Raw genomic sequence first — 23,514 nt, 5'->3', positions numbered from 1 at the left:
TCCTCATGGGTTATCTGTCTCACCCACTTGCTTCGTGCAATATCCCTGGGGCCCAACATGTAGCAGGTACACAAGAAATGTTTGCTGACTGAGACGGAAGAGGGGGTGGTATCTGCTGGGAGGGAAAGTAAGAAGCTCGAAATTCTGCTCACCTGCCCCTCCCCATCCTCCACGGAACCCCTGGTGCCCCCACGGAAACCACGTTGAGAACCAGTGGTTTGGGTCAGCCCTTTCCCCTTTATGGATGGGTCAACTTTACGCCCAAAGCCATGCGTGCTTCGAGGCCACAGGGGAGGCCAGAGCGGTGACTCTAGTCCCCAACTTCCTCCACCCCCTCCCTCATCAGGTCTTATGGTGGAGATTAGCAGAGTCCCACCTTTGCTTTTAGATGATGACCCAGCTCATGGGACAGGACACCCTGTGTCATCTGATGGCAGTTGTGGTGGTGTTGGGCTGTGCTGTGCTGCGTCTATAAATAAGTCCATTTCCTTCTCCTCCCTGGTGTTGCCTCATCCACACCCTGGGTGACAAGCTGTGACTCGGCCCTAAACTTCCTAGTCAGCTGCTTGCCATCCTGCACAGTGTCCATCCAGGTAAGGCCTCCTGGGGAAAATGTCCCCTCTCCCAGGAGGCATCGTTGCCCCCTGGGAAGGGCCTGCAGCCTGCTATCCCCGGGGTCTTTCTGGGTACCAGGTGCGCCAGAGGTCTAGCAGGTGTGGGAAGTTCTGATTGATTTGCCAAACCAGGAGGAGCAGCATTTCTCTCCCGGTCTGTTTCTGTCTGTCTCTCTCTCCCTGGCAAAACTCTGGATTAGAACCCCCACTGCTTCCTGGCCCCCATCAGCAACGCAGAGCCGTTCCTCCTTCCCACCCTGTCCCGTGGGAGGAGGACCTGAGATGCAGGGGAACAGGGGGGATTTTGTTTTGTTTTGTTTTTCTGATCTTTGCGGTGTCCTAGCATCATGGCATTTTTCAGTTCCTTTCTAGGAAAAAAATGTCTCCGGTTCCACTTGGGTGGGATCTCAGCCCCCGGCCTCCCACAGCCCCGTTCCTGGATCCTCGCTTCTCAAGGTCCCTGCCAAGGGCCTCCATGCCTCCTAGGAGGAGCCACCATAAACCCAGGACAAACAAACTATATCCATCTTAAGTACATTTCCGCATATTAACCTTTTGTGCACGGCCAAAATCCCTGGCGGCGCAAAGTAGCTTGTGGTCAGAGTTCAGCCTCCATCCCGCTCCTGCTTGGCGCTGTCTCCCCAAAGGCCTGTCTTTTGGGTCTCTTTCCAGAAACTTTGGCATGAACGTGTAATTCCAAATCGCGCTCCCTTTTCATCACACAAGGCCACCTGCCAGCTTCTCCCTTCTGCATTCGGAGGGTTACGCCAGCTCTGCCCAGTAGAAGGAGCCCGCCAGCCATCAGGGTCTTTTTATTTTTATTTCTTTATTTAAAAATTTATTTATTTTATTTATTTATTTTTGGGTCTTCGTTGCTGCACACAGGCTTTCTCTAGTTGCGGCGAGCGGGGGCTACTCCTCGTTGAGGTGCGCGGGCTTCTCGTTGCGGTGGCTTCTTTTGTTTCGGAGCGTGGGCTCTAGGCGCGGGGGCTTCAGTAGTTGTGGCGCACGGGTTCAGTAGTTGTGGCTTGCGGGCTCTAGAGCGCAGGCTCAGTAGTTGTGGTGCACGGGCTTCGTTGCTCTGCGGCATGTGGGATCTTCCCAGACCAGGGCTCGAACCCATGTCCCCTGCATTGGCAGGTGGATGCTTAACCACTGTGCCACCAGGGAAGCCCTATTTTTTATTTTTTAATTTTATTTTTTGGCCACGCCGTGCAGCATGCAGGAGCTTAGTTCCCCAACCAGGGATTGAACCTGTGCCAGGGGCGCGGAGTCTTAACCACTGGACTGCCAGGGAAGTCCCACATTATTTTTTAAACTGTGGCAGAATATATGAGACACAAAACTTGACATTTTAACCCTTTTTAAGGGTGCAGTTCAGTAGCATTAAGTATATTCCCAATGGTGTGCAACCACTGCCAATATTTCCAAAAATTTTTCATCACCCCAAATAGAAACTTTATACCCCAGTAAGCAAAAACTCATTCTCCTTCCAACCCTCCCAGCCCGTGGTAACCGCTAATCTACTGTCTGTCTCTATGAATTTACCTATTCTAGGTATTTCATAGAAGCAGGATCATATAATATGTGTCCTTTTGCATCTGGCTTATTTCACTGAGCCTCGTGTCCTCAAGGTCCATCCCTGGTATAGCGTGTGTCAGAATCTCTCTCCTTAAGGCTGAATAATGTTCCATTGTATGGATGGACCACATTTGTTTATACGCTCATCCTTCGATGGACATCTGGGTTGTTTCCAACTTTTGGCTATTGTGAATCACGTTTCTATGAGCATGGACATACAAATATGTCTTAGAGTCCCTGCTTTTCAGTTCCTTTTGGGTAGATATCCAGGAGTGGAATTGCTGGGTGATATGGAATTATGTGTTCAGCCTTCTGAGGAACCTCCAAACTGATTTCTGCCACATATGTAATTTTCAACTTTTTACCAGACACATTAAAAAGAATAGAAAGGTACCAGTAAAATTAATTTTAATGCTATATCTTATGTCACCCCATACATCCAAAGCATTATCTCAATATGTAATCGACATAGAAAATTACTAATGAGATACTTTACATAGGATATTTTACATTCTTTCTTTCATATGAAATCTTGGCAATCTGGCGTGTATTTTACTCTTTAAGGACGTTTCTATTTGGATGCTAAATTTTCAACGGCTGGAGTGAAAGGGGTAGTGTTTAATTAAAAAAAAAAACTTGTTTTACGTTGTTCAGTTTTTAAATTTACATTTGAAATTTACTGACATTCACAATTTCTGTTCCTCTGTTGCATTAGCCACATGGGGCTAGTGGCCCCCATATTGGATGGTGCAGATTTAGACCCAGCTACTTAATTCTGGAACCTGTTTTTTATCAGGCAGACATAGATTTACCATGAAGTGGATGAAGCTTAAGCTTCAGGGACCCCTAAATAAAGATTACTTTCTGTATCTAAGTCTGGACTCAATTTTCTTTGCCGTTTCTTAGAGAGGCTCCCAAAATATGGAAGTTCAGCTTCCAGAAAACCTGGATCCACCCTGCAGAGCTGTGCCAATACAGTGGCTTTATTCATTTTTTAAAAATTTTATGTTAATTTTATTGGAGTATAGTTGATTTGCAAAGTTGTGTTAGTTTCAGGTGTACAGCAAAGTGATTCCGTTACACATATACATATATTCATTCTTTTTCAGATTCTTCTCTCATATAGGTTATCACAGAATATTGAGTAGAGTTCCCGGTGCTATACAGTAGGTCCTTGTTGGTTATCTATCTCATATATAGTAGTGTGTGTGTGTTCATCCCAAGCTCCTGATTTATCCCTCCCCACCACGTTTCCCCTTTGGTAACCAGAAGTTTATTTTCAGTATCTGTAAGTCTATTTCTAGTTTGTAAATATGTTCATCTGTATCATTTTTAATTAGATTCCACGTATGAGTGATATCACATGATACTTGTCTTTCTCTTTCTGACTTACTTCACTTAGTATGATAGTTTCTAGGTCCATCCATGTTGCTGCAAATGGCATTATTTCATTCTTTTTCATGGCCGAGTAATATTCCATTGTATATATGTACCACATCTTCTTCATCCATTCCTCTGTGAATGGATATTTAGGTTGCTTCCATGTCTTGGCTATTGTAAATAGTACTGCAATGAACACTGGGGTGCGTGTATCTTTTCAGATTATGGTTTTCTCCTGATATATGTCCAGGAGTGGGATTGCTGGATCATATGGTAGTTCTATTTTAAGTTTTTTCAGACAAAGATACCCTAATACCAAAACCAGGCTTTTATTCATTTTTCACAACTGCATAGTATTCCGTTGTCAGAAGGGACCGTAATTCGACCAGTCCCGCATCAATGGACAGGTAGCTTATCCAAAATGCCCTTGTTTTGTTGGCATGTCTGTGGGCATTTGCACCAATCCCTCTGGCCAGAGGGTGAGTGCATTTCAAATAATGAGTCATTATCCCTCATTTCCCTTTTTTAGAAATTCTAGAGCAGCACATGCTGTCCAGTAGAAACAGAACACAAGCCACACGTGTAATTAATATTTTTCTAGTAGCCACGACTTTAAAATGTAAAAGACGCAGGTGAAATTAATTTTAATAATATGCTTTCTTTAACCCAACAGATCCAAAGTAGTATTATTTAAATGTGTAATGAACAGAGGAAGTATTGAGATAATTTTACTGTCTCGTTCTCATCCTAAGTCTTAGAAACCAGGGTGTATTTCACACCCCCAGCACACCTAATTCGGACACTCAGTTTTCGTCGTAGATCCTTGATCTGTAATTAGACTCCATAAAAATGTCTCATTGGAGCAGATTTGCCCTTCCAGGAGGTCCCAAATGTACTGTCAAGTTTTTCCAATCATTGAATTGGCTATCAGAGGCTGTTTTTGGCTTTGCCTTTACTTTTTATCTTGAAGTTGTCTTCGATTTACAGAAGGGAGAACCTTTTTCAAATTTAATTTAGCATTAAAAACTCTGTCCAACACAACAGCTGCATTTCAAGGACTCAAGAGCCACAGGGGTGCACGCGATGGTGCAGATACAGAACATTTCCATGATAGCAGAAAGTTCTAGTGGACAGTGCCAGGCTGTAGATCAGAGCTCCACCTGCAAAGAGGGAGAGGAGTTTGGAATTACATTAAGAGGAGAGAGTTTGGATTCTGGATCGTAAGGGCTGTAGCTGTGTGTATTTGGCCACGAGACATATCTATCGCTCAGAACCTCCGTTTTCTTATCTGTAAAATGGGTGTCTCCAGGGCCGCAGGAAGTGGAGAGGGGCAGGGCCGAAGTCCTAGATTCCGCTCTGGTGGTTGGGGTTTGGAGTCTGGGAGGACTTTGTGACCGCCTGCAGGGACGGAAAGGACCGGGGAGTGGAAAGACATCGGCCAGGCCAAGAGGCCGCCCAGGATCCCCCAGTGCGGGACCAGGGGGGCCATCTTTGGACCCTTATTCCCTGAGCACTTCCTGTGCTCTCCCCATAAACTTGTCAGGCTCTCCGTCACCTCCGGACCTTTGCGTTGGCTGTTTCGTCCACCAGGAATGCCCTTTCCCCCAACTCCTACACTACCTGGTGAGCCCTCAGATAACCTTCCAACGTAATCACATTGTACCTCTCCCAGGCAGAGCCCTGGCTCCAAGCCTCAGCTCCAGGGCACTGGGGAGCATCTTGTAACCAGCTCTGTCTTCTCCCTAGGCTGGGAAAGACTCTGGGAAAGCTGGGAAAGGGCAGGGTCAAGGTCAAGGTGGGACCTGAGAGCCATCGGAATCTATCCCAGGTCCAGAGATCATGTAGCCTAGTGGGTAGGAATAAGTGGACTCTGAAGCTAGATGCTTTTTGTTGGAATTACAGTTCTGCCGTTTTCTTGCATTGAGTCCTTGGCCTCAGTTTTCTCGTCTGTAAAATAGGGATGAGAACAGTGCCTCCTACCTCAGGACTCGTAAAGATGAACTTGGGTGACCTGCATCTGCCCGCTAGGCATGTGTTATTATTTTTGTTAGCAGTGATGCTGTGTTCACTGTCCCCTCCTCCCAGCTCCTCTCTGACCCATGGATCCACCTGGCTGGGCCAAGGTAAAATGTTCCTGCCACCACTGTCTCCCCGGGCTGTTGCTGCAGCTGCTTCTGGCTCCGTGCTTCTCCTCCTACCTGCGTGTGTCCCGAGACAAGCCCACATGGGTCCCCGAATTGGGGGCCCCCTCCCAGGCCACTGCGGGGCCGTCCACCCGCCCGCCTCTGCGTCTCCTGCTGTGGACGTGGCTATTCAACACCCCCAGTGGCTCTGTCCCACTGCTCGGAGATGTGGCCCGGCACAGCCGACTGCCACCTGACTGTCAACCGCAGCGAGTACCCTCGGGCGGATGCGGTCCTTGTGCGTCACCGAAAGGTCAGCTCCAGGCCTAAGGCACAGCTCACGCCTTCCCTGCGGCCCCCCAGCTAGCGCTGGGTCTGGTTCAGCATGGAATCGCCCAGCAACTGCCCCAAACTGAAGGCCCTGGACGGATACTTCATCCTCACTGTGTCCTACCGCCAGGACTCAGATATCTTCACGCTGTACAGCTAGCGTGAGCCATGGCCTGGCCAGCCTGTGGACACACTGGTGAACGTCTCGGCCAAGACCAAGCTGGTGGCCTGGGTGGTGGCCAACTGGAGGGTGGACTCAGTCAGGGTGCAGTCCTATCAGAAGCTGCAGCCTCACCTCCAAATGGATGTGTATGGACGCTCCCACATGCCACTGCCCCAGGAGGTCATGACCAACAGGCTGTCCCAGTACAAGTTTTACCTGGCTTTCAAGAACTCCTTGCACCCTGACTATATCACAGAGAAGCTGTGGAGGAACGCCCTGCAGGCCTGGGCAGTGCCAGTGGTGCTGGGCCCCAGCAGGAGGAACTATGAACAGTTCCTGCCACCTGAAGACTTTCAGAGCCCCAAGGACTTGACCCATTATCTGCTGGCGCTGGTCAAGGACCACACCCTCTACCCGAGCTGCTTCCGCTGGCGGGGGGAGACGCTGCGGCCCAGATCCTTCAGCTGGGGCTTGATGTTCTGTAAGGCCTGCTAGCGGCTGCAACAGAATCCCAACTACCAGACGGTGCCCAGTATCACGTCTTGGTTCACGTGAGCCAGCCAGCCTGGGGCCTGGGCTGCTGGGCATCTGGGGACCTCGGTGGGTGGAGCGCTCCCTTACCTGGGGCTTCCCCTGCTGGGCCCCTCTGCTGCCGGGAATGTTGCTTCCTTGGGACCTCGCTTGCTAGGAGCTTCACCTGCTGGGGGCGGGGTGTCATCTACCAGGGGCTGTGGCTGCTGGGCACCACCAAGACACCCCCTGGGGAACTGGCCTTGGTGCCCCGCCCACTGGTGATGGCTCTGGTGGATGGGCCTGTGAGTACTGCTGCTTTGTCAATGAACCGCCTCGGGGGTATGCAGGTTGGCAATACTGACACCATTTTCAAGGTGGGAATGCTCTGAGGAAACTGGTGTGTCCTCCCTTACTCCAGATCAGCGGTTCTCTGTCCGGGACGATTCTGCTCCCAGGGGACACTTGGAGTGTCTGGGGACATCTGTGGTTGTCACAACCTGGGGGTGGGCTGATAGCATCGAGTGGGAGGGGGCCAGAAATGCTGCTCAACAGCCTACGGTGCCCGGGAGACTGGGGTGCAGAGGGGGTGGGACTGGGGGCGGGGCTGTCTGGGGGTCCACGTGGGGCAGGGCTGGGACAAGGGGACGTTCTACACCTAGCGCAAGGACAGAGGAGGGGCAGGAACTGCTCCCAAAGGAGGGCAAGGGGAGAGGGTGTGACGCGGCGCGTGTGACTCTGAGAGCGGGTGTGACAGGGGACGACCACGTGGGGCTTGGAGTGCGGGTGGGCATGGCCGCGTGTGACTGAACAGGCGGCCCCTGTGTTCTTGCAGGTGACCTTGAGGACGCCCCTCTCTGAGTGTGCCTGACCACTGAGCATGTAAGCATGTGGACCGTGGGTCTGCGTGTGATCCTAAGCCCTGTGTGGGTGGCAGTCTCTGTGCCGTGTGTGTGTGTGTGTGTGTGTGTGTGTGTGTGTGTGTGTGTGTGTGTGTATGTGTGTGTGTGGCGCGCACTGCTGAGAACCCCAGCCTTGGGGTCTGCGGGGGCACCTCTGTTTACATTCCAGTTCTCTGGTGGGATGGGCCAGTGCCCTGTGGTTGGATCTGGGTGGGAGATGGGAAGGCCGAGGTCCCAGGAGGCTGCGTGCACGCGCGCACACACACACACACTCACACTCACACCAAGGCAGCCAAGCTTCAGGGACCACAGACCCGGGCTCCAAGGCCAATTTTCCTGCTGTGTGTCCTGGACTGAGCAACTTCCCTCTCTGAGGCTCAGGGCCTTCTAGGATGGGGAAACTGAGGCTCAGCTTCCCCAGCGTCTGGGAACTCTGGCTTTTCTGCATGGCTGGGCTGAGTCAGCCCAAACAGTGTAGGAATCCACCACCCCAAACCTCAGAGTCAGAAGATTGCGGGGATGGGTGGGGGCCCCAGCCAGCCAGCCTGTTCTGAAATTGCCTTCCAAGCAGGCCACCCACGGTTTGGTACCTGGCTTCCAAGCCCTGCTCTCGGAGCTCCCTGGAAGTCCTGCCTGTTAGCTGACTCCAGTGTCTCCAACTGCAGCCTGGGGGCGTGGCGGGTGCTGGGGAGCAGGGAACTGGGGGTGTTCCTGCCTGACTGGGTGAGACTCCCTGGGGGCAGCTTCTGAATCGAGTCCTCCAGCTTCAGGATGGGGGTTGGGTCTGGGAAGGCCAGAGCGCAGATGTGTGGGAAAAGGGGGGAGGGGGCCAGTGTAGGAGACACAGCAGTAAAGGAGGGAAGGGTCTGTTCTCTGAGAGCCCCGGTCTGGGGTGGGGGGAGGGAAGAGGAGAGACGACTATGCCCTAGGGAAAGCTGTATGGGAAGGGGGAGTTGCGCCTTCGAGACCACCCCCCCCTAGTCTGAGGGGAAGAAGGGGAGAGGTCCACGCCGGCTGGTCTCCCGGGTGCCAGCTCCGTGCTGGGAGCACCCACTCTCTTCCCCGCCCCTCCTCAGCCCGTGCAACCTGCCGACCCCTCCCCGCCAGCTGGGAACGCAATTCCCCGGCGCAGTCCTGGGCTTGCCAGGCATCAAGGTGACACCACAGGCAAATCTAAACACCGCACCGTACTTTTTCCATCCTCCACAGGGGCTTGTCGTAAATTCTCCCTCGGGCTCCGGCCAGAGCTTTTATGGCCCCAGGACCTAGGTCCCTGGGGACCCGGCTCTGCCGCAACAGGCGCCGGTTTCGGGCTGGATGGGGTTGGCGCCCGCCCCAGACCTATCCCCGCAGGGAGATGGGCAGCGAGCTATATTTTTAGCTAGTGAAAGGAGATAGTGGCTCCGAGTTCACCCTGGTGAGAGCTGCCCAGGCCCGAGGAGGCCTGTTGGGTGAGGGAGACCTGGTCCACCTGGACCTCAGTCTTCTCATCTGCACTGTAGTTACACCTTCCCTCCCCAGAAGGACACCTTGCAGGGAGGCGGGGAGGGAAGGGGACCTGTAGAGAGGTGGGAGAGAAGGTCCCTGCCGACATACCCCCATTCACCCCAGTTTCCTTTTTGTACCCCGGAAACAAGACCCTCTTTGCATCTACTTTCCTCTTACCCCTAAGCAAATGGAATCCTTCCACCATCCTGCAGGTGGTACCCGCACCCGTCCCCCTTTTCCCAATGGAGATGGCGCCTCCTCCATGTACGCCCTCATGTGGGCACCCCCCGAGCGCGTAATCACAGCCGGGGCTCGATTTTCCACACTTTATCTTGGTACAGTTATCGCGAGAGTCCTGAGCTCTCGACGGCATTTTCTGTGCATGGGCAGTCTGTCGCGGGGCTTGCCAGGCGGGACGGTGGGTGCTGTCGGGGCGGGGGGCGTGGCCGCCGTCTCGCCAGGCCCGGTGAGGTAGGGTCACACGCAGGCGCACTCGCGCGCCGACAGCTCGTGGACCGTGTGGTAGCGACTGTGCGTGTCCAGGAAGGACACCTCGTCCTCGTAGGCCGTCGGGCGGCAGCAGGGCTGCGCTCGCACCCGCTCTCGCCGCACTCGCCGCCGCTGGCGCAGGCGCCGCAGTCCCAGGTCGTAGACGCGCGCCGCCGCCTCGCACGCGCCTGCGCAGTAGCGGAACAGCACCGTCTCGTCCGACGCGTAGCCCAGGCCCAGCTCGCTCACGCGCACCTCGAGCTCGCGCAGCCCGCACGGCCGGGTCCCCGACCGCGCACGCGCGCGCCGCCGCCGGGGACCCGCCCGACGGCGCGGACCCGGGGACCTCCCGGCCCAGGGCGTCAGTTCGCGAAGCTCCACCGCGTCCGGGGCGCCCTGCAGCAGTGCACGGTCTGCGAGGGGATGGAGAGAATGGGGTGGGGGTCAGTGGGTGGGTGGGTGGCAAGGAGCCCCCTACCCTCGCTGTTCCCTGAGAAAAAGGACCCTTGTGGAGACTCAGAGGTGCTAGTGCACCCTCTCCCGACCACTTATCTTGCTCCAGGATTCCCGCTCATGCACCCTCTCTGGGCGGTGTCGGGGGGTGCATATCCACGCCCGCATGCTGGGTCCCCAGGGCTACTGACACCCTTCTCTGGACCCTGCACCTACGGTGGACTGCTCAGAACCTGGCACATACTGTACCACATTCCAGCCTGCCCCACCTTGAGCTGAGCTGACTCGAGTGTCTGTCTTCCTCTGGACACCCCCTGCCCCCAGCACCCTCTGTGGGCCCCATCCCTATGCAGAGCAGCATGGGATTTTGACCCTTTTCACTGAGCTGCTCTCACCTCATTGTAGAAAAGGGAGGGCTCAGCAGGGGGTGTGGTGACCCAAATCCCTGTTTCTACTCAGCCCCAGCTGCCCCCGCCCCTATGCTGGGCCACCCCCATGTTACAGGTGAGGAAACTGGGCATCCAAAGGGGAAAAGACGTGCCCGAGGCAGGTGCAAGTGGCAGAGAGAGAGAAGCCCAGACAGCAGTTTTGCTTCCATCGTGTGCCCAGGTTTGGCCCAAGTCCGGCCCTCTTCTCCCGCAGCTGCTCGTGCCTGGAGCCATAGATCCCCAGGACCCCACAGTCTACATTTATTTCCCAAGTGGCTGCCCCTGCCGCAGTACTCCTCAGCCCCAGGAGATGAGTGCAGACGTTGCAGTGGCAGGCAGTGTTGACAGTGGGTCTGCAGGCAGGGGGCTCCCAGCCCCTGAGCAGGTGGCAGTCACACTTGCAGTTGGGAGAGGAAATCCTGAGTTTAGCCCGCACCTGCCCCCAAGGCTGGCGCACCTGGCTGTCAAAAGAAATAGCTTCCTGGGAGATCCAAGGGAGAAGGGCTGTCTGTCACCCTGGGCGTGTGTCTGTTCCCACAGGGGGTCTCAGAAAGCAGACAAGCCCAGGTTCGGAGCCTTGCTCTGCCACTGTCAGCCTTGTAGTTTCAGGCAGGTGATGGCCCTGTTCTGTGCCCCAGTTTCCTTATTTGCTCAGTGAGACTTGCAGAGTCCCCACTTTGGCTGGGACTGGGAGGGTGGAAAGGGGTGGGTGGGGGGGCACCGAGCAGCATCTTTTGAGTTCTTCATGCCCAGGGGCAGGAGCAGGGTGGCCGGCACTGCCTGCTCTGGGGTTAGGTTGAACCTGGCTCACTTCTGATGCCTAAAATTCCACCATTTAGTGTGCCCACCCCAAAGGTGTGTATCTAGAGAGTTAACTCAAGGCATTGCTGGTTGAGATACAGATGCCAGATGCCCAGCTAAATGTGAATTTCAAGTAAACAATGTATAATTTTCTAGTATATTATCTGTCCCTGCCTTCCTCCAGCAGGCCTGGCCACGTGCACAGGGTCTGGAACACAAAGAGATGAGGTCCACACCCCCCTGGCCCAAGCCTGAAATTACACCATCAGCGCATTAGTCCCAGGGCCTAGAACATTGGGACTTCAGGGGATCGGGAGCCACTCCCTTCCCCCAGTAGGGCTGCTTCCCGGGACAGGATGCCAGGCAGGCAGGACCCAACCATGGGCTGAGATCCTCCCCGGTGCCTGAAATTCCACCACGGGTGCTTTGCCCCCCGGGCCTGGGGCGCTAGCTTTGGGGGGCACCCCCCGGGTCTCTGGGACTCAGTGTCCTGGGAAGGACTTTGCCGCCTGTAGGGGGGAGCGGCAGGGGCGGAAGTGGAGCCTGCGCCTGAGGCCACCCTTGTCCATTGTGAGGACAAGAAAGAAGGATTGTGTAGGCCGGCAGGGCGGGTGCGGACGTGCACGCAACCCCTACCCACTGGGGGCCACGCCCGCGCCCCGCCCGCGCGGGTGCACATGTGGATGAGCGCGCAAGAAGTCGAGGCCCACGCACCGCCCTGGCCCCACAGAATCTGCAGAGCGCAGGCGCCAGGGGCGAGTGGGTAGCTGCGCCGTGGCAGCCACGCCCGCCGGGGTGGGCGTTTCCATTTTTATACCTCCCAGCTTCTTCCCACGTCGTTCTCTCCCATCCTTCTCTCCTTCTGTGCCTCTCTGTTTCTGTGTCTCTCCCCATTTCTAGGACTCTTCCTATTTCTAGGGGTCTCTCTGTCTCCCTCTCCCCTTGGTCCCTGTCCACCCTGGGAGGTCACTAGGGCCTCGGGTTCGGCCTCCCTCTCCCTCCACCCCCGCGCTGCGCTGCAGTGGCCGCCCAGGCCGAATGCCCAGGTCTAATCTCCATCTGGTCCCCTGGCCCCTCAGGGCTAGAGCCTAATTCCTTGTGACAGCTGAGCCGAGAGACCCCAGTTCCTAGCGGCCATCCCCTCCGACGCCGCAGCCAGGCCGTTGTGGGGATTTGCGCCCTCCCTCCACCCCATCTAAAATAAGCCTCTGTGGCCCTGCTCCACTGCGTGAAATTCCACCATTGTGGCCGCTGCGACGTTGGGGGTATCTGACCCAAGACGGGGGGAGGGCTTACACTGGGCCAGGCGGGCGATTCGAGCGTCCAGGGTGCGAGGCGGCCGGCGCAGCGGAGCAAGCGCGGGTCCGAGGCGGTGGCTGAGGAGCAGGCCTTCCCAACACATCCAGATGGAGAGCACGGAGCTGCAGAGCACCGAGGCCAAGGCCACCGCCTTCCAGCGCTGCATCCTCAGCCTGCGTGCACGGGATGGTCAGCCACACGGCCTCCGTCTGTCTGTCAGGCAACAAATGAACGGGCACGGGGTGCTGGACCAGGCACCGGAGATACAGTGGGGCCCCTGATTTTGAACCACTCCTGCTTAATGATCAATCATAACATAGAAGTGATTCATTCAAGGAACCACTGAACAAGGTTGTGAAGAACGCTGCCAAGGACGGGGTGGGCACTGTGCCAGGGGTAACCTGGGAACCACCCCCATCTGGGGGTCCCAGAGTGCTTTCCTGAGGATTGAGGAAAGTTGAGACCTGAACAAAGGTAGGAGTTGGCCAGGCAGAAGAGAACGGCACCTTAGGCTTAGGCAGGGGAAACAGCCAGTGCAAAGGTCCTGGGCGGTGACCCCAGATGGCCAATCCAGCCGGGAGGCTGGGGTGGCTGGAGCCCAGTGAATTTGGGGACGGAGGTGAGGACATCCCCAGCAGGGGGCACCGTGGGACCATGGCGGCGAGGAGAGGTGGTGCTTCGAATACAGTCCGGGAGGCCAGAGCCCTGGGGTTGAGACATGTTGATGTCCTGGGGGTGACTTCCTGACCTTCTCTGAGCCTAGGTTTCCCCTCCAGACAAACTAATGCCCAGAAGTGGGCAGCAAAGGACTACAGCTCTCCTCGACCCACCTCCAGGCCTTTGCACAAGCGGGTTCTTCCATCCAGAACATTCTCTTCTCCACTGCTTCCCACTCCCATTAAATTTTCAGTCTTAGCTTGGACGGCGGCTCCCTCAGGAAGCCTTCCCTGACTGCTCCAACCCCCCAGCCCCAGGCCGGCGCAGGGGCACTCTCTGGGCCCCCACAATGCCCTAAGCGTCCCCCATTAGGGCACCGATTACTCAGTGTTGTGGCTGCCTAGTCGCGTCGTTCTCGCAGTAGATGTTTAATAACCCAGGCGCACCTCCACACCTCCACCCTATCCGAGAAGCTCCCCGCCACTGAGCGGCCTCCAGCCCGCGTTTACATTTCCCTGCCCGGCTGCCTGGTGTCGGCCCTCGCGGGGCCTGGCGGCCAGCCCGGTGTAAACATTTACACGAAGAGCTGAAAGCCCGGCTGGACGGCGGTCAGCGCCTGGGCTTGGCCGCGGGATGCGGGGCGCCGCCACGCGCGTGTTTCGGGCCGCGCAGCTGGCCAGAGCTGAGCTGAGCAGTTATTTGCGTTCTATTTGCATCTCGTTTGCATGTGATTTGCATGTGGTGACGCGCGGGGGTGGGGTGGAGTGTGGTTAAGAGCAGTAAGGCTGGAACCGTCTCTCCCCCGCCCCATGGATGCAGCGGCACTGGAGCTATGGCAGACAGTAAGTAACAAAGGACACCTATTAAGCGCCTGCTGTGTACCAGACCAGCTGCTGAGACCACGAAGGAGGCATTATAACCTCCATTTTACAGCTGGGGAAACTGAGGCACAAAACAGAGGGGCTCGGCCAAGGGCACAGCTAGGAAAGGATCTGGGATTCACACCCTGGTTCTTTGACATAACACACACCACATGGGGGGGAGCAAATGCTGTGGAGTTATTCCCAGGACCTTACACTATTGGTGGTATTTGATACGCCATTATTATTACTGTTGGGGGTGGTGATGGACAGTGAGCTCCCCGACATGGGAGCATGTAAACAAACCCTGGCCCAGCCTGGAGATCTGAGGACACAGCACAAGTGCAGAGGCCCTGGGACAGGGCCATGCCTGGCTTGTTGAAGGAACCATCAAGGCAGCCCCGTGTGGCTGGAGCAGAGTGAGCGCGGGAGGAGGTGAGGGCAGGGAGGGGATGGGGACAGGTCATGCACGGCCTGTGGGCTGCGGGGAGGAGATTTCATTCTCAAGGTTGTGCAGCAAGCTGAGGTCAGCCCTTGCATTTGTCAGGTGCCCAAACCCACTGCCTTTACTCTTAACGAGCCCCTACTTTATGCCAGATCCCAATCTACAAACTTAATGCGTATTATTAAGTCATTTCAACCTCACGAGTCCTTGTCCCCATTTTACAGATGGGGAAACTGAGACCCGGAGTGGTGAAGTGACTTGCCCAGGGTCACAGAGCTGAGATTAGAACTCTAGTGGCCTCACCCAACCTGGGAAGGGGAGACAGGCAGGGAAACCCACCCAGGCTCAAGACCTCAGGTGGGCAACGCCCTCTCTGGACTCTGCACCCTGCTTGTCCTCACACCCAAGTCTTGGAGTGGCGTGCCTCGGTTTCCCTGTTAGACTGGAACAAGACCTCTGCACAGCGCCGGCCTAAAACAGGGGGCTGAGAGGGTAGATGGGTCTCCAGCCCTGAGATGGCCCGGCCACGGGAGCCCTTGGAGCCGCAGACCCCCCAGAGCCTTGATGGGGGGCAGGAAAGCAGGGGGCCGCTGTTGGAGGGGGCCCGGCAGACATAGCTGATAAGCGTCTGTTAACAATGGGCCTTTCTGTATGGGGGTCACCCAACTGGTTTGTCTCTGGCAGACCTGACAGGGAGCAGGTGTGGTGGAGGGCACAGGGAGGGGACCAGGTGTGCACGATGTGTGTGCTTGTGTCAAGGGGAGGCGGGCACTCACACGGCACACTTGGGGGCTCACCCTCACACCCAGCGTTCCCATGCTTACATACGCTCTGACCCACTCACACACACACCCTCTCACATGTGCCCAAACACTGTTGCACACACATCCTCAGACACTACCCCGCTCACATATTCCGACAGGCTCTTGCACACTCAGATGCCATCCCGCTTACACACTCAGTGTTCGCACACACCCTCAAACACTCACACACCTGAACACCACCACACTCACATGCTAGTGTGTTTCACTTTCACACGTGGGCATTTTATGCACAAACATGATCACCCTCGATCAAGTGCTACCACTCACACTAGCATTTGCACACGTGCACACACACCCTCTGACTTGCACTCAGGAGCTCCCCCAATCACACCCCTTACACTCTCTCGTGCCCGTGGAAGCTCCTGCACACCCTCGATACTCACACTCACACACTCAAGCACCTTCACACTCAGAGATACATTGTCTCTTGCACACTGACACAGAGAATGGGCACACCACACACATGCCTCCTCCAAGCCCTCCTGTGAGCACTTGAACTTGAACTTGTACGTGCACGGGCGTGCCCATCATCACCTGCATCCCGCATTCCAGCCACGTGCACACACACCCGGGGGGCACACACATGAACACGCTGCCAGTGCTGGCGGGCCCCCGGCTGCAAAGATTCTGGGGGGAGAGTGAGAGGCACAGACACAGGCTGCAAGTGTGAAGAAGGGAAGTGGGGGGGGGGCAGAGTGACCCAGGGGAAAGGGCTACTGGTACCCGGCTCAGCCCCACACCTGCTGGCATTTCAGGTGCCACCCATCTGCCCAGACAGGGCCTGGCCCAGGGTCCCCTCCCAACCCAACAATGTCCAGACCCTGGAGAATCCTCACTGCCCAGGGAAGGGGGCACCTCCCTTCCTGGGGGCCAGGCCCGTCTGAAGTGCAGCAAGAGGGATCTGGGATAGACTTCCACTTCTAGCTGGAGGCCACAGAGTGCCCAGGGCTGGGGCAGGGAAGGAGGAGAAACTGAGGCTCAGGGGAGATGAGTAGCCCACAGACACAGCCAGGTGGAAACCTCCAGTTATTCAGAGAGCAGAGAAGTAGGGTTAGGGTGTGTGGGTGTTTCTGGCAGCTTCCTTGATGGTACCAGGAAACACTGCTTATTATCTTGATGTCCCGGCTAAGTTCCAGGGCTCCACCTTTCCATCGAGCTTCCCAGGGAACACCTGCCAGGCATGCCTGTCCATGGGGTCAACAGCCTTTGTCCTGCAGAGCTCCTGACCTCAGGAAGGAAACTACTTCATGCTTGTTCCCAGGAAGAGGAAGGAGGGGAGGGGAACCCTCCTTCCATCCACTCATCTCTCTAGTCTGGGGAGGCCTGGAATCAGGGCCTGGCTCCATCAGGCAAACTCCTACTCATCCTTCAAAGCCCCAGCTCTTAGAGCCCCTCCTCCAGGAAGCCATTCCTGCTCCCCATCTTGCCCCCTCCCAGCCTCAGTTCCCTCCCTCTTGCCCAGTTCTGCCAAAATAGTGTCTGGGTCCACATCTGTCTTTGCTGGACGGTGGAGGTGCTTCTGGAGGGGCACCCTGGGCTGGGTCCTCTGAAGGCAAGGGCGGGCTTTGGTAATTCCATCCACCGTTGCCAGGTGGAGCTGTGGTGCCTCCTTCCACGAGCACCGTTCTTCCTCTGCACTTCACTCCCAGACATGTCTCTGGTCCTCCTATACCTCTGTTTCCCCAACTTCAGAAAGGGCCTGAGGCGGGCTGCCCAGAACTGTGGGAATGACCGGGTGGCTTGTGGGGCTGTCATCACTGCCCACGGGCAGAGCGAGCCAGGCTGGGAAGCCACATGGGCAGCTGTGGGGGCGGCCTGCCCATGTGGGCCAGCCCTGAGGAAGGATACTTCCGAATGCTGTGGCACCTGGGGTGCAGACAGCTGAATCCGCACCCCCATCTGCCTCTTCCTGGCTGGATAACGTGGGAGCAAGCTCCTCCCCCTCTTGGAGCCTCAGTTCCCCATCTGTACAAGGGGCTGCACAGGACACCTTGCTCATCTGGAGGGCCGTTTCATTCAGCGAAGTCCTGCAGGCCTGGCCGATGTCCTGCAGCAGCTAGGCCCCGAGCATCAGACACGTGCTTGCACGCCCTTAATTCCGTTTCCTCCATCAGTGTTACAGGTCTGGGGCTGGCAGCTGGGCCCATTCCCAGGGCAGCCCTGTTCATCTCCTTTCCCCCAGGTGGCCCCAGGGGGTTCCCTAGGGTTCCATTAATGGGGAAACTGAGGCCCCATGAGGGGCGGGACTTGCGCCTCTCTCAAGACAAGATTCAATGGTTCTGCAAAACAAGAAACAAATTCCACAGCCCACAGAAATGTGCCCCCTCCCTTGTAGGGCCCAGGGCCCAGCCCCACCCCATGGTGGGAACCGGGAGGCCGGGGCAGGCGCAAGCTGGCGACGCACATCTGGGGGTAAACCAGGAACATCTGGCTAGCACAGCTGGTTCCGATGTCACATCTGCGGGGGTCGGAGGCCAGCCTGTGGGGCGGCCTCATGGGAGGGTGCAGGCACAGACACCCCCAGCAGAACCTTCCAGGCCTGCCCAAAGGTGGGAGCCCAGCATCTCCTTTTCTTCCCCCAGTCCAGGAGCTGCCTGCTGCCCAATCGCTAGAACCATTGCTGGCTCCCTGCTACTCTGAGAATCAAGTCGCGGGTCCTGAGCTTGCCTTAAGGGGATCTGGGTCTATCTTTGCCAAAGTGAGGCTGAGGGGTGGACATACAGAGAGGGTGATTTCTGGGGAAGACTGTGTTGGCTGCTTTGTGTTAATAATAGTAGTAAAAAAAATTAGCTAATACTAACACTAGCGAACAACACCATTGGTGCTGTTCTGAGCACTTTACATGTAGTGCCTCATAGAAAGGTGTGGACCATTTTATCACCATTTTGTAGACAGAAAAACTGAGGTCCAAAAGACTGAAGTGACTTCCTCAGGGTCCAACAGAGCGTAAATGGCCAAGCTGGGTTTTGAACTCAGGTGGTTGGGCAAACTCCTACTCATCCCTCAAAGCCCCAGCCTCAATGCCCCCTCTTCCACATTCTTGACCACTGTACCATTTGGCCTCCCTAATAACAACAACAAGACCAAGAATAATAACACTAACACCTGGCAGTGTTGGCTATTCCATTTATTTAGTGCCAAGCACTCTGCTAAGTGCTTTCCACATGTTTGATTATCCCCGCAGTCCCTGGAAAAGATGTTATTATTATTATTATTAGCCCCATTTACCACACAGGGAAACTGAGGCTTGGAGAGGTAGAGTGACTCACTCAAGGTCACACAGAAATTAAGTGGCTGAGCTGCAGTTGAACCTGGGTCTGACTCTAAACTTGTTCTCTCAGTGTCTCCACAACCCCAGTAACGAGGGTGATGCTGGGGGGAAAGGGAGAAGCAGGGTCTTGCTGCTTGGGAGGCCAGTGGGGCTGAGATCCAAGGAAGTAAAAGGTTTTCTCAAAGACACACAGCAGAGCAGAAGTAGCAAGTAAACAGATGGCCCACATGGCAGAAAGCCCAGTGTGCCAGGCTGGGTTCTGCTCCCAACATATTCACCCAACACTTATTGAGTGCCTACTGTGTGCTGCACTAGTCAGGGAACTCAGGATGACCAAGGCCAACCTGGGCCCCCATCTTCGCCAAGCTCACCATCCAATCAGGGAGATGGATAATAAAAAAAAAAAGAAAGAAAGAGGGTAATTTAGGGAATTCCCTGGTGGCCCACTGGTTAGGACTCAGCGCTTCCACTGCTGGGGCCCCAGGTTCGATCCCTGGTTGGGGAACCTAAGATCCCGCAAGCCACGCAGCCAAAGAAAGAAAGAAAGAAAAGAAACAAGGTAATTTAGAGGTTGACAGTGCAACAACAGCCCCCAAATAAAACAAGGTGAAGCGATAGTGACTGGTGCTGCTTTTAAGCTGAGTGGTCAAGGAGGGCTTCCCAGAGGAGGCAGCATTTGTGCTGAGCCCACATGAAGATCTAGGAAGAGTGTTCTAGGTGGAGGGAACCACACGAGCAAAGGCTCAGAGGCAGGATGATGGCTTTTCAAGGGGACCGGTGTGACCAGAGCAAACGGCCAGGGGACAGCACAGGGAGATGAGGAAAGATAAGGGGGTGTCCTGTGCCCCGCAGGGTCAGCCCTCCATTCCCCACCAGTGCCTGGAGCCCTCTTCCTGTACCGGCCGCTACTCGGGTGTGTTCTTGGGAAGGCTGGGCCGGGGAGCATGCGTGTGTGTGTGTGTGTGTGTGTGTGTGACAGAGACAGAGAGACGGGTTGATTTCCACACGGCTGAGTCTCACCTCATCCAGCTCTCGCTGGTCTGGGACCGGCCTCGCAGGCATCTGGGGCGGGCAGGGGGCCCTCCCTGGGGGTCAATAACAGGATCAGCCTAATGAGGCCTGGCATGGCTAAGCAGCTGGCATGGGGCCCGGTGGGTGGTGTGAGGGACGTGGGTCCTCCGGGAGTGGCCAGGAGGACACCACACAAAGCTGACCATCTGACAGAAAGGGAAACCAAGGCACAGACCCCAATGCAACTCAAACCCTCACACTGGTTTCCTAGGAACCAGGGGACCTAAGTCACCTCTTCCATGTCCCCAAGTTCAAATTCTGCCTTGGGTCCCTGACGCACTGAGCTCTTTCAGCACGGCCCCTCTCTGGGCCTCGGTTTCCTCAACTGGGATGTGAGATCCACCTGCTGGATTTCTTCCAGGACCAGCCAAAGCCTGAGCTCACTTGGATTTGAAGGGAAGATCTTTCCGCTCCTGAACACCCACGCCGAAGTGTCCCAGGCCCCATTCAGGCTTACTTTGCGGCTGTTACCTCTCCTGAAAGTCCAGGAGGCTGGCTGGCTGGTTTGAAAGCCTCCTGTCCACCCCCTAACCTGCACCCCTGCCCTGCCAAGTGCAGCAGGCACCGGGCCTGTCTTGTTCTCTGCTTCGTCCTACTACACAGCTTGGCACACAGTAGCTTAGGGCTTGGGAATTAATTACATTGAGCATAAGGAAAGATCCCTCCAGCTCGCTCAGCCTCAGTTTTCTCAGCTGCGAAATAGAACCAGCCTCCCATGGCGCCTGCTCAGTTGATGCTCACAGGGCAGAGGGAAGACCCTATCTCCCCTCGAGGGCCCCAGACCCCTCTGCCCCACCTTGGGGGACCAGGAAAATTGCATCTGCAGAGGAATCCCACAGCCTCTCAGCAAAGACGGCTGGGCCCAGGGATGCCAGATGCATTAAAGACCCGTTCCTCTCTCTGTGTTTCCAGCCCCCATCTCTAGGAATCCGTCCTTGAAGGCCCCAGTACAGTTCTCCCTCTGTCAACCTTTCAGAAAAGTCTCTCCCTCCCATGGTCACCCCAGGCACCCTGGATTTTCCAAAATCATCCATGCTATTTCCTGCCTCCAGATCTTTGCATATGCAGTTCCCACCACCTGGAATGCCCTTGCCTTTCCCATTTAGAGAACTCCTACTCATCCTTCATAGCCCCAGCTGCAATGCCCCTCCTCCAGGAAGTCTCCCCTGACCCTCCTACCCTGAGGTAGTGCCTTTGCTCCCCACTCTGGGCTCCACCCTGGATTCAAGTCTGGAAGGACAAGGCCCAGGAGCCTGACATCAAACAGAGTCACGCACATCATCACTGTCCAACAAACATTGGTGGAAACAATGTCTTGATTGTGTCCTTGTGCCTGGCTGCAGACTGTTTGGTTCTCTCTCCTGTTCCAGGCTCTTGAAAGCTATATCCTCTTCTCACCCCCCTGAAAACTAAGGCCTATAACCTGAGGGACAAGCAGTGATGGTGGAATTTCAGACACTGTGCCCAGCTGCAGGGGGGCATGTTTTGTTTTCTTCCCTGCACCCCTGGAACTAGCTCTTTGCAGGTCACTGGGAGCGGCTGCAGAACCCCGAACCTCAGCAGTCCTAGAATGAAGGGTGTGGGGAGGGGCGTCCAAAGGGCCCAAGGCAAGGGGCTGGGGGGTGGGGAGAAGCTGGCAAAGCTGGGAGTCTCCCCCCACTGACATCCGCCTAGACCAGTCACGCCCCATTGGGGCTTCCTCAGCCCGGGGCTCTTAAAGACAAAGAGTGTCATGGAACAGACAGAAAAGGATGCAGGGCGGGGCATAAAGGAGTGAGGAAAGTCAGGGGTCTGGCCTTCCATGCCCCCCACCTAGGCCCCTGGTCCTGCTCCCCAAATCTGGGCTGGTGGCCCAGCCTTGCAGGTAACCACAGGCCCGCTGAGCCAGGCCAGTGGCCCCATGCTATATGGATGCTAGTACTTCTTGGGGAGGGGACCATGGTGACTTCCACCCCTGGGAGAGGCCACTTCTCTCTCCAGTCCCAGCCCACATCTGCCCACTGTCTGCAGCCCCCTCGGCCTAAAGACTGCGAACTGACAAACCGCACCTTCTGGGAGAATTCTGAGACCATCCTGAGCAAGATGCCTTTTGTAAAAAGCGAGGAAGGAAGACAGCCTCCTCTCCTTCAAATCCGGTCTTTGCCGTTAAGCCCCCCCCCCGCCCCCCGCAAAGGGTTTCGCGCCCTCTTGTGGCTAAACAAGCGGCTCCAGGAGCTGAGAGAGCTAGGCCCTTACCGGAGGACACCGTGTCCCCGGCGGCAGCGGCGGCGGCGCGCAGGGAACGCGGCTGGAACGCGCCGCTGACAGATGTTTACTTCTGCGTGCAGCTGGGCCGCGACGGCAGCCCTCCGCCCAGGGTCTGCGGGATCCGGATGCCCCCCGCGGCCCCTTGTAGACCACAAGGCATAAGGGATGTCTGGGTCTCGCCCTCCTAGAGGCTGGGGAGGGGATTCCGGCTGCCCCCGCTTCCACCCCTCTCCAGACGCTCCCAAGGGCGTCCGAGAAGGCAGAAGCGCTCCCGCCTCGTCGGACAGGGAACCCCCCCTCTCCTGGCCAGACCCTGGCTTGGAGAGAAGCTTAAGATCGCCCTCCCGCTCCCCGCGCCCCTGCCACACGCGGACCTGTCGCCCCTTGACCATACCCTCATACACACGCTGGTTCTTGGCTAGAGGCGGGAAACTACCGATCTACCCGGAGTCCCTGGAAGCCCTCCCAATCTCTGTCCCTGGGGCCGGTCCTCCCCCCGTGCCGGTACCGCGCGGGGCCGCCGTCTGCCCTTGCTTACCTGCTCCGGGCGCCCGATTAGCCGTCAGTGGCAGCCGCGCCTGCCGCCCGCGTCGGCCCCAGCCCCTGCCCCTGCCGCCGCGACCGCCATCCGGGCCGCCTGGGCCCGCGGCGCCCGGGGGGCCCCGGGCCGGAGGGGGCGGCCGCGGGGCGGCCGCGGCGCGAGCCGGCCCATGGGGTTCCCCCGGGCTCGCTCAGCCGCGGGCTGCGGCCATCCCCGCCCGGTGGAGGCTGGGGCTGAGGGGGTGCCCTGGACGGCCGGCGGCTCGGAGGGCGCGGGGTGCAGGGGCGCACGGACGGCGCGGGCGGCTTCGGCGCGCGGCGCGGGGCTCCGGGGCGGCGGCGCGAGGGGCCCGGGCGCTCGGAGCGGCTCCACGGCGCTCTGTCCCGCCGCCTCCGCCGCTCCCGCCGCGGACAGCTCGGCCGGCGCGGGGACGGGGGCGGGGCCAGGGGCGGGGCCAGGGGCGGTGGCTCGGATTTCCCGGGACAGGGAGCCGCCCCCGCCCCGTCCCCCCCGACCGAGGGTGCCTGAAGAGCGCAGGTGGCAAGGGTGCGGGGCCACAGCACACCCCTAGACAGCGTTGTCCCCCGGCCCCAGAGACCCCGGCGGCGATCCTTTAGAAAAGCCAGGGCCCCAGAATGCCCCCCTCCGAGGGCCCCTTCCCAGAGGTAAGAGCCACAGCGCCCCTGACACCAGTCCCTCGACCTTCAGCGTCCCCCCCACTCCATTGAGAACCTGGTCTTACTGCCAGACCCCTCCCCCACGTCCTGCCCGGTCCCCTTCCGGAAACAAGTGCCAAAGAAGTCCCCTCACCAAGGAATCCCCTCGGGGGAATCCCCAGGACAGAGTCCCTCCAGATTAAAAGTTTCCCATCCCCGCTCCAAGAACCCCGACGGCGCATCTTCCGTAAATCCGGGACCTCTCAAGACCCCTCCTCAGATCCCCCTTCGCGGAATTAAGAGCCACAACACTCCCCTGGCCGGCGGTAATCATGGCCCACAATTTCCCCGCACCCCACTGAGTACTCTGGGGCCCCTAGT

The 23,514-nt window shown here is 57.1% G+C and overlaps 1 protein-coding gene and 1 pseudogene across 2 annotated transcripts; one reads left to right on the top strand and one right to left on the bottom strand.

Annotated features, from left to right (window-relative positions):
• The first annotated feature begins 5,674 nt into the window (after positions 1-5,674).
• Positions 5,675-6,746, top strand: LOC309959754 (3-galactosyl-N-acetylglucosaminide 4-alpha-L-fucosyltransferase FUT3-like; annotated as a pseudogene). The gene has a single exon. The product of its transcript is annotated as a 3-galactosyl-N-acetylglucosaminide 4-alpha-L-fucosyltransferase FUT3-like (transcript).
• A 2,674-nt stretch (positions 6,747-9,420) lies between these two features.
• On the bottom strand, positions 9,421-22,669 carry NRTN (neurturin). The gene is made up of 3 exons (XM_082835465.1): positions 22,475-22,669; positions 12,559-12,774; positions 9,421-9,993 (listed from the first exon to the last, which is right to left on the bottom strand). The coding sequence occupies exons 2-3, from the start codon at positions 12,725-12,727 to the stop codon at positions 9,569-9,571; spliced, it is 594 nt and encodes a 197-aa protein (XP_082691591.1). The 5' UTR covers positions 12,728-12,774; positions 22,475-22,669; the 3' UTR covers positions 9,421-9,568.
• Positions 22,670-23,514: the final 845 nt, after the last annotated feature.

The sequence above is a fragment of the Leucopleurus acutus genome (genome assembly GCF_964270905.1).
Source record: "Leucopleurus acutus genome assembly, chromosome: 3".
Taxonomy (NCBI): domain Eukaryota; kingdom Metazoa; phylum Chordata; class Mammalia; order Artiodactyla; family Delphinidae; genus Leucopleurus; species Leucopleurus acutus.
This window is presented reverse-complemented; position numbering and strand designations above follow the sequence as displayed.

What these genes read in the sequence shown, in the direction of transcription:
- NRTN (XM_082835465.1), bottom strand. Translation starts at nt 12,727, where the DNA reads ATGCAGCGCTGGAAGGCGGTGGCCTTGGCCTCGGTGCTCTGCAGCTCC. An exon ending in AATCGCCCGCCTGGCCCAGT is followed by an intron (nt 9,994 to 12,558) that starts GTAAGCCCTCCC and finishes ATCCCCTCGCAG; the next exon opens with ACCGTGCACTGCTGCAGGGC.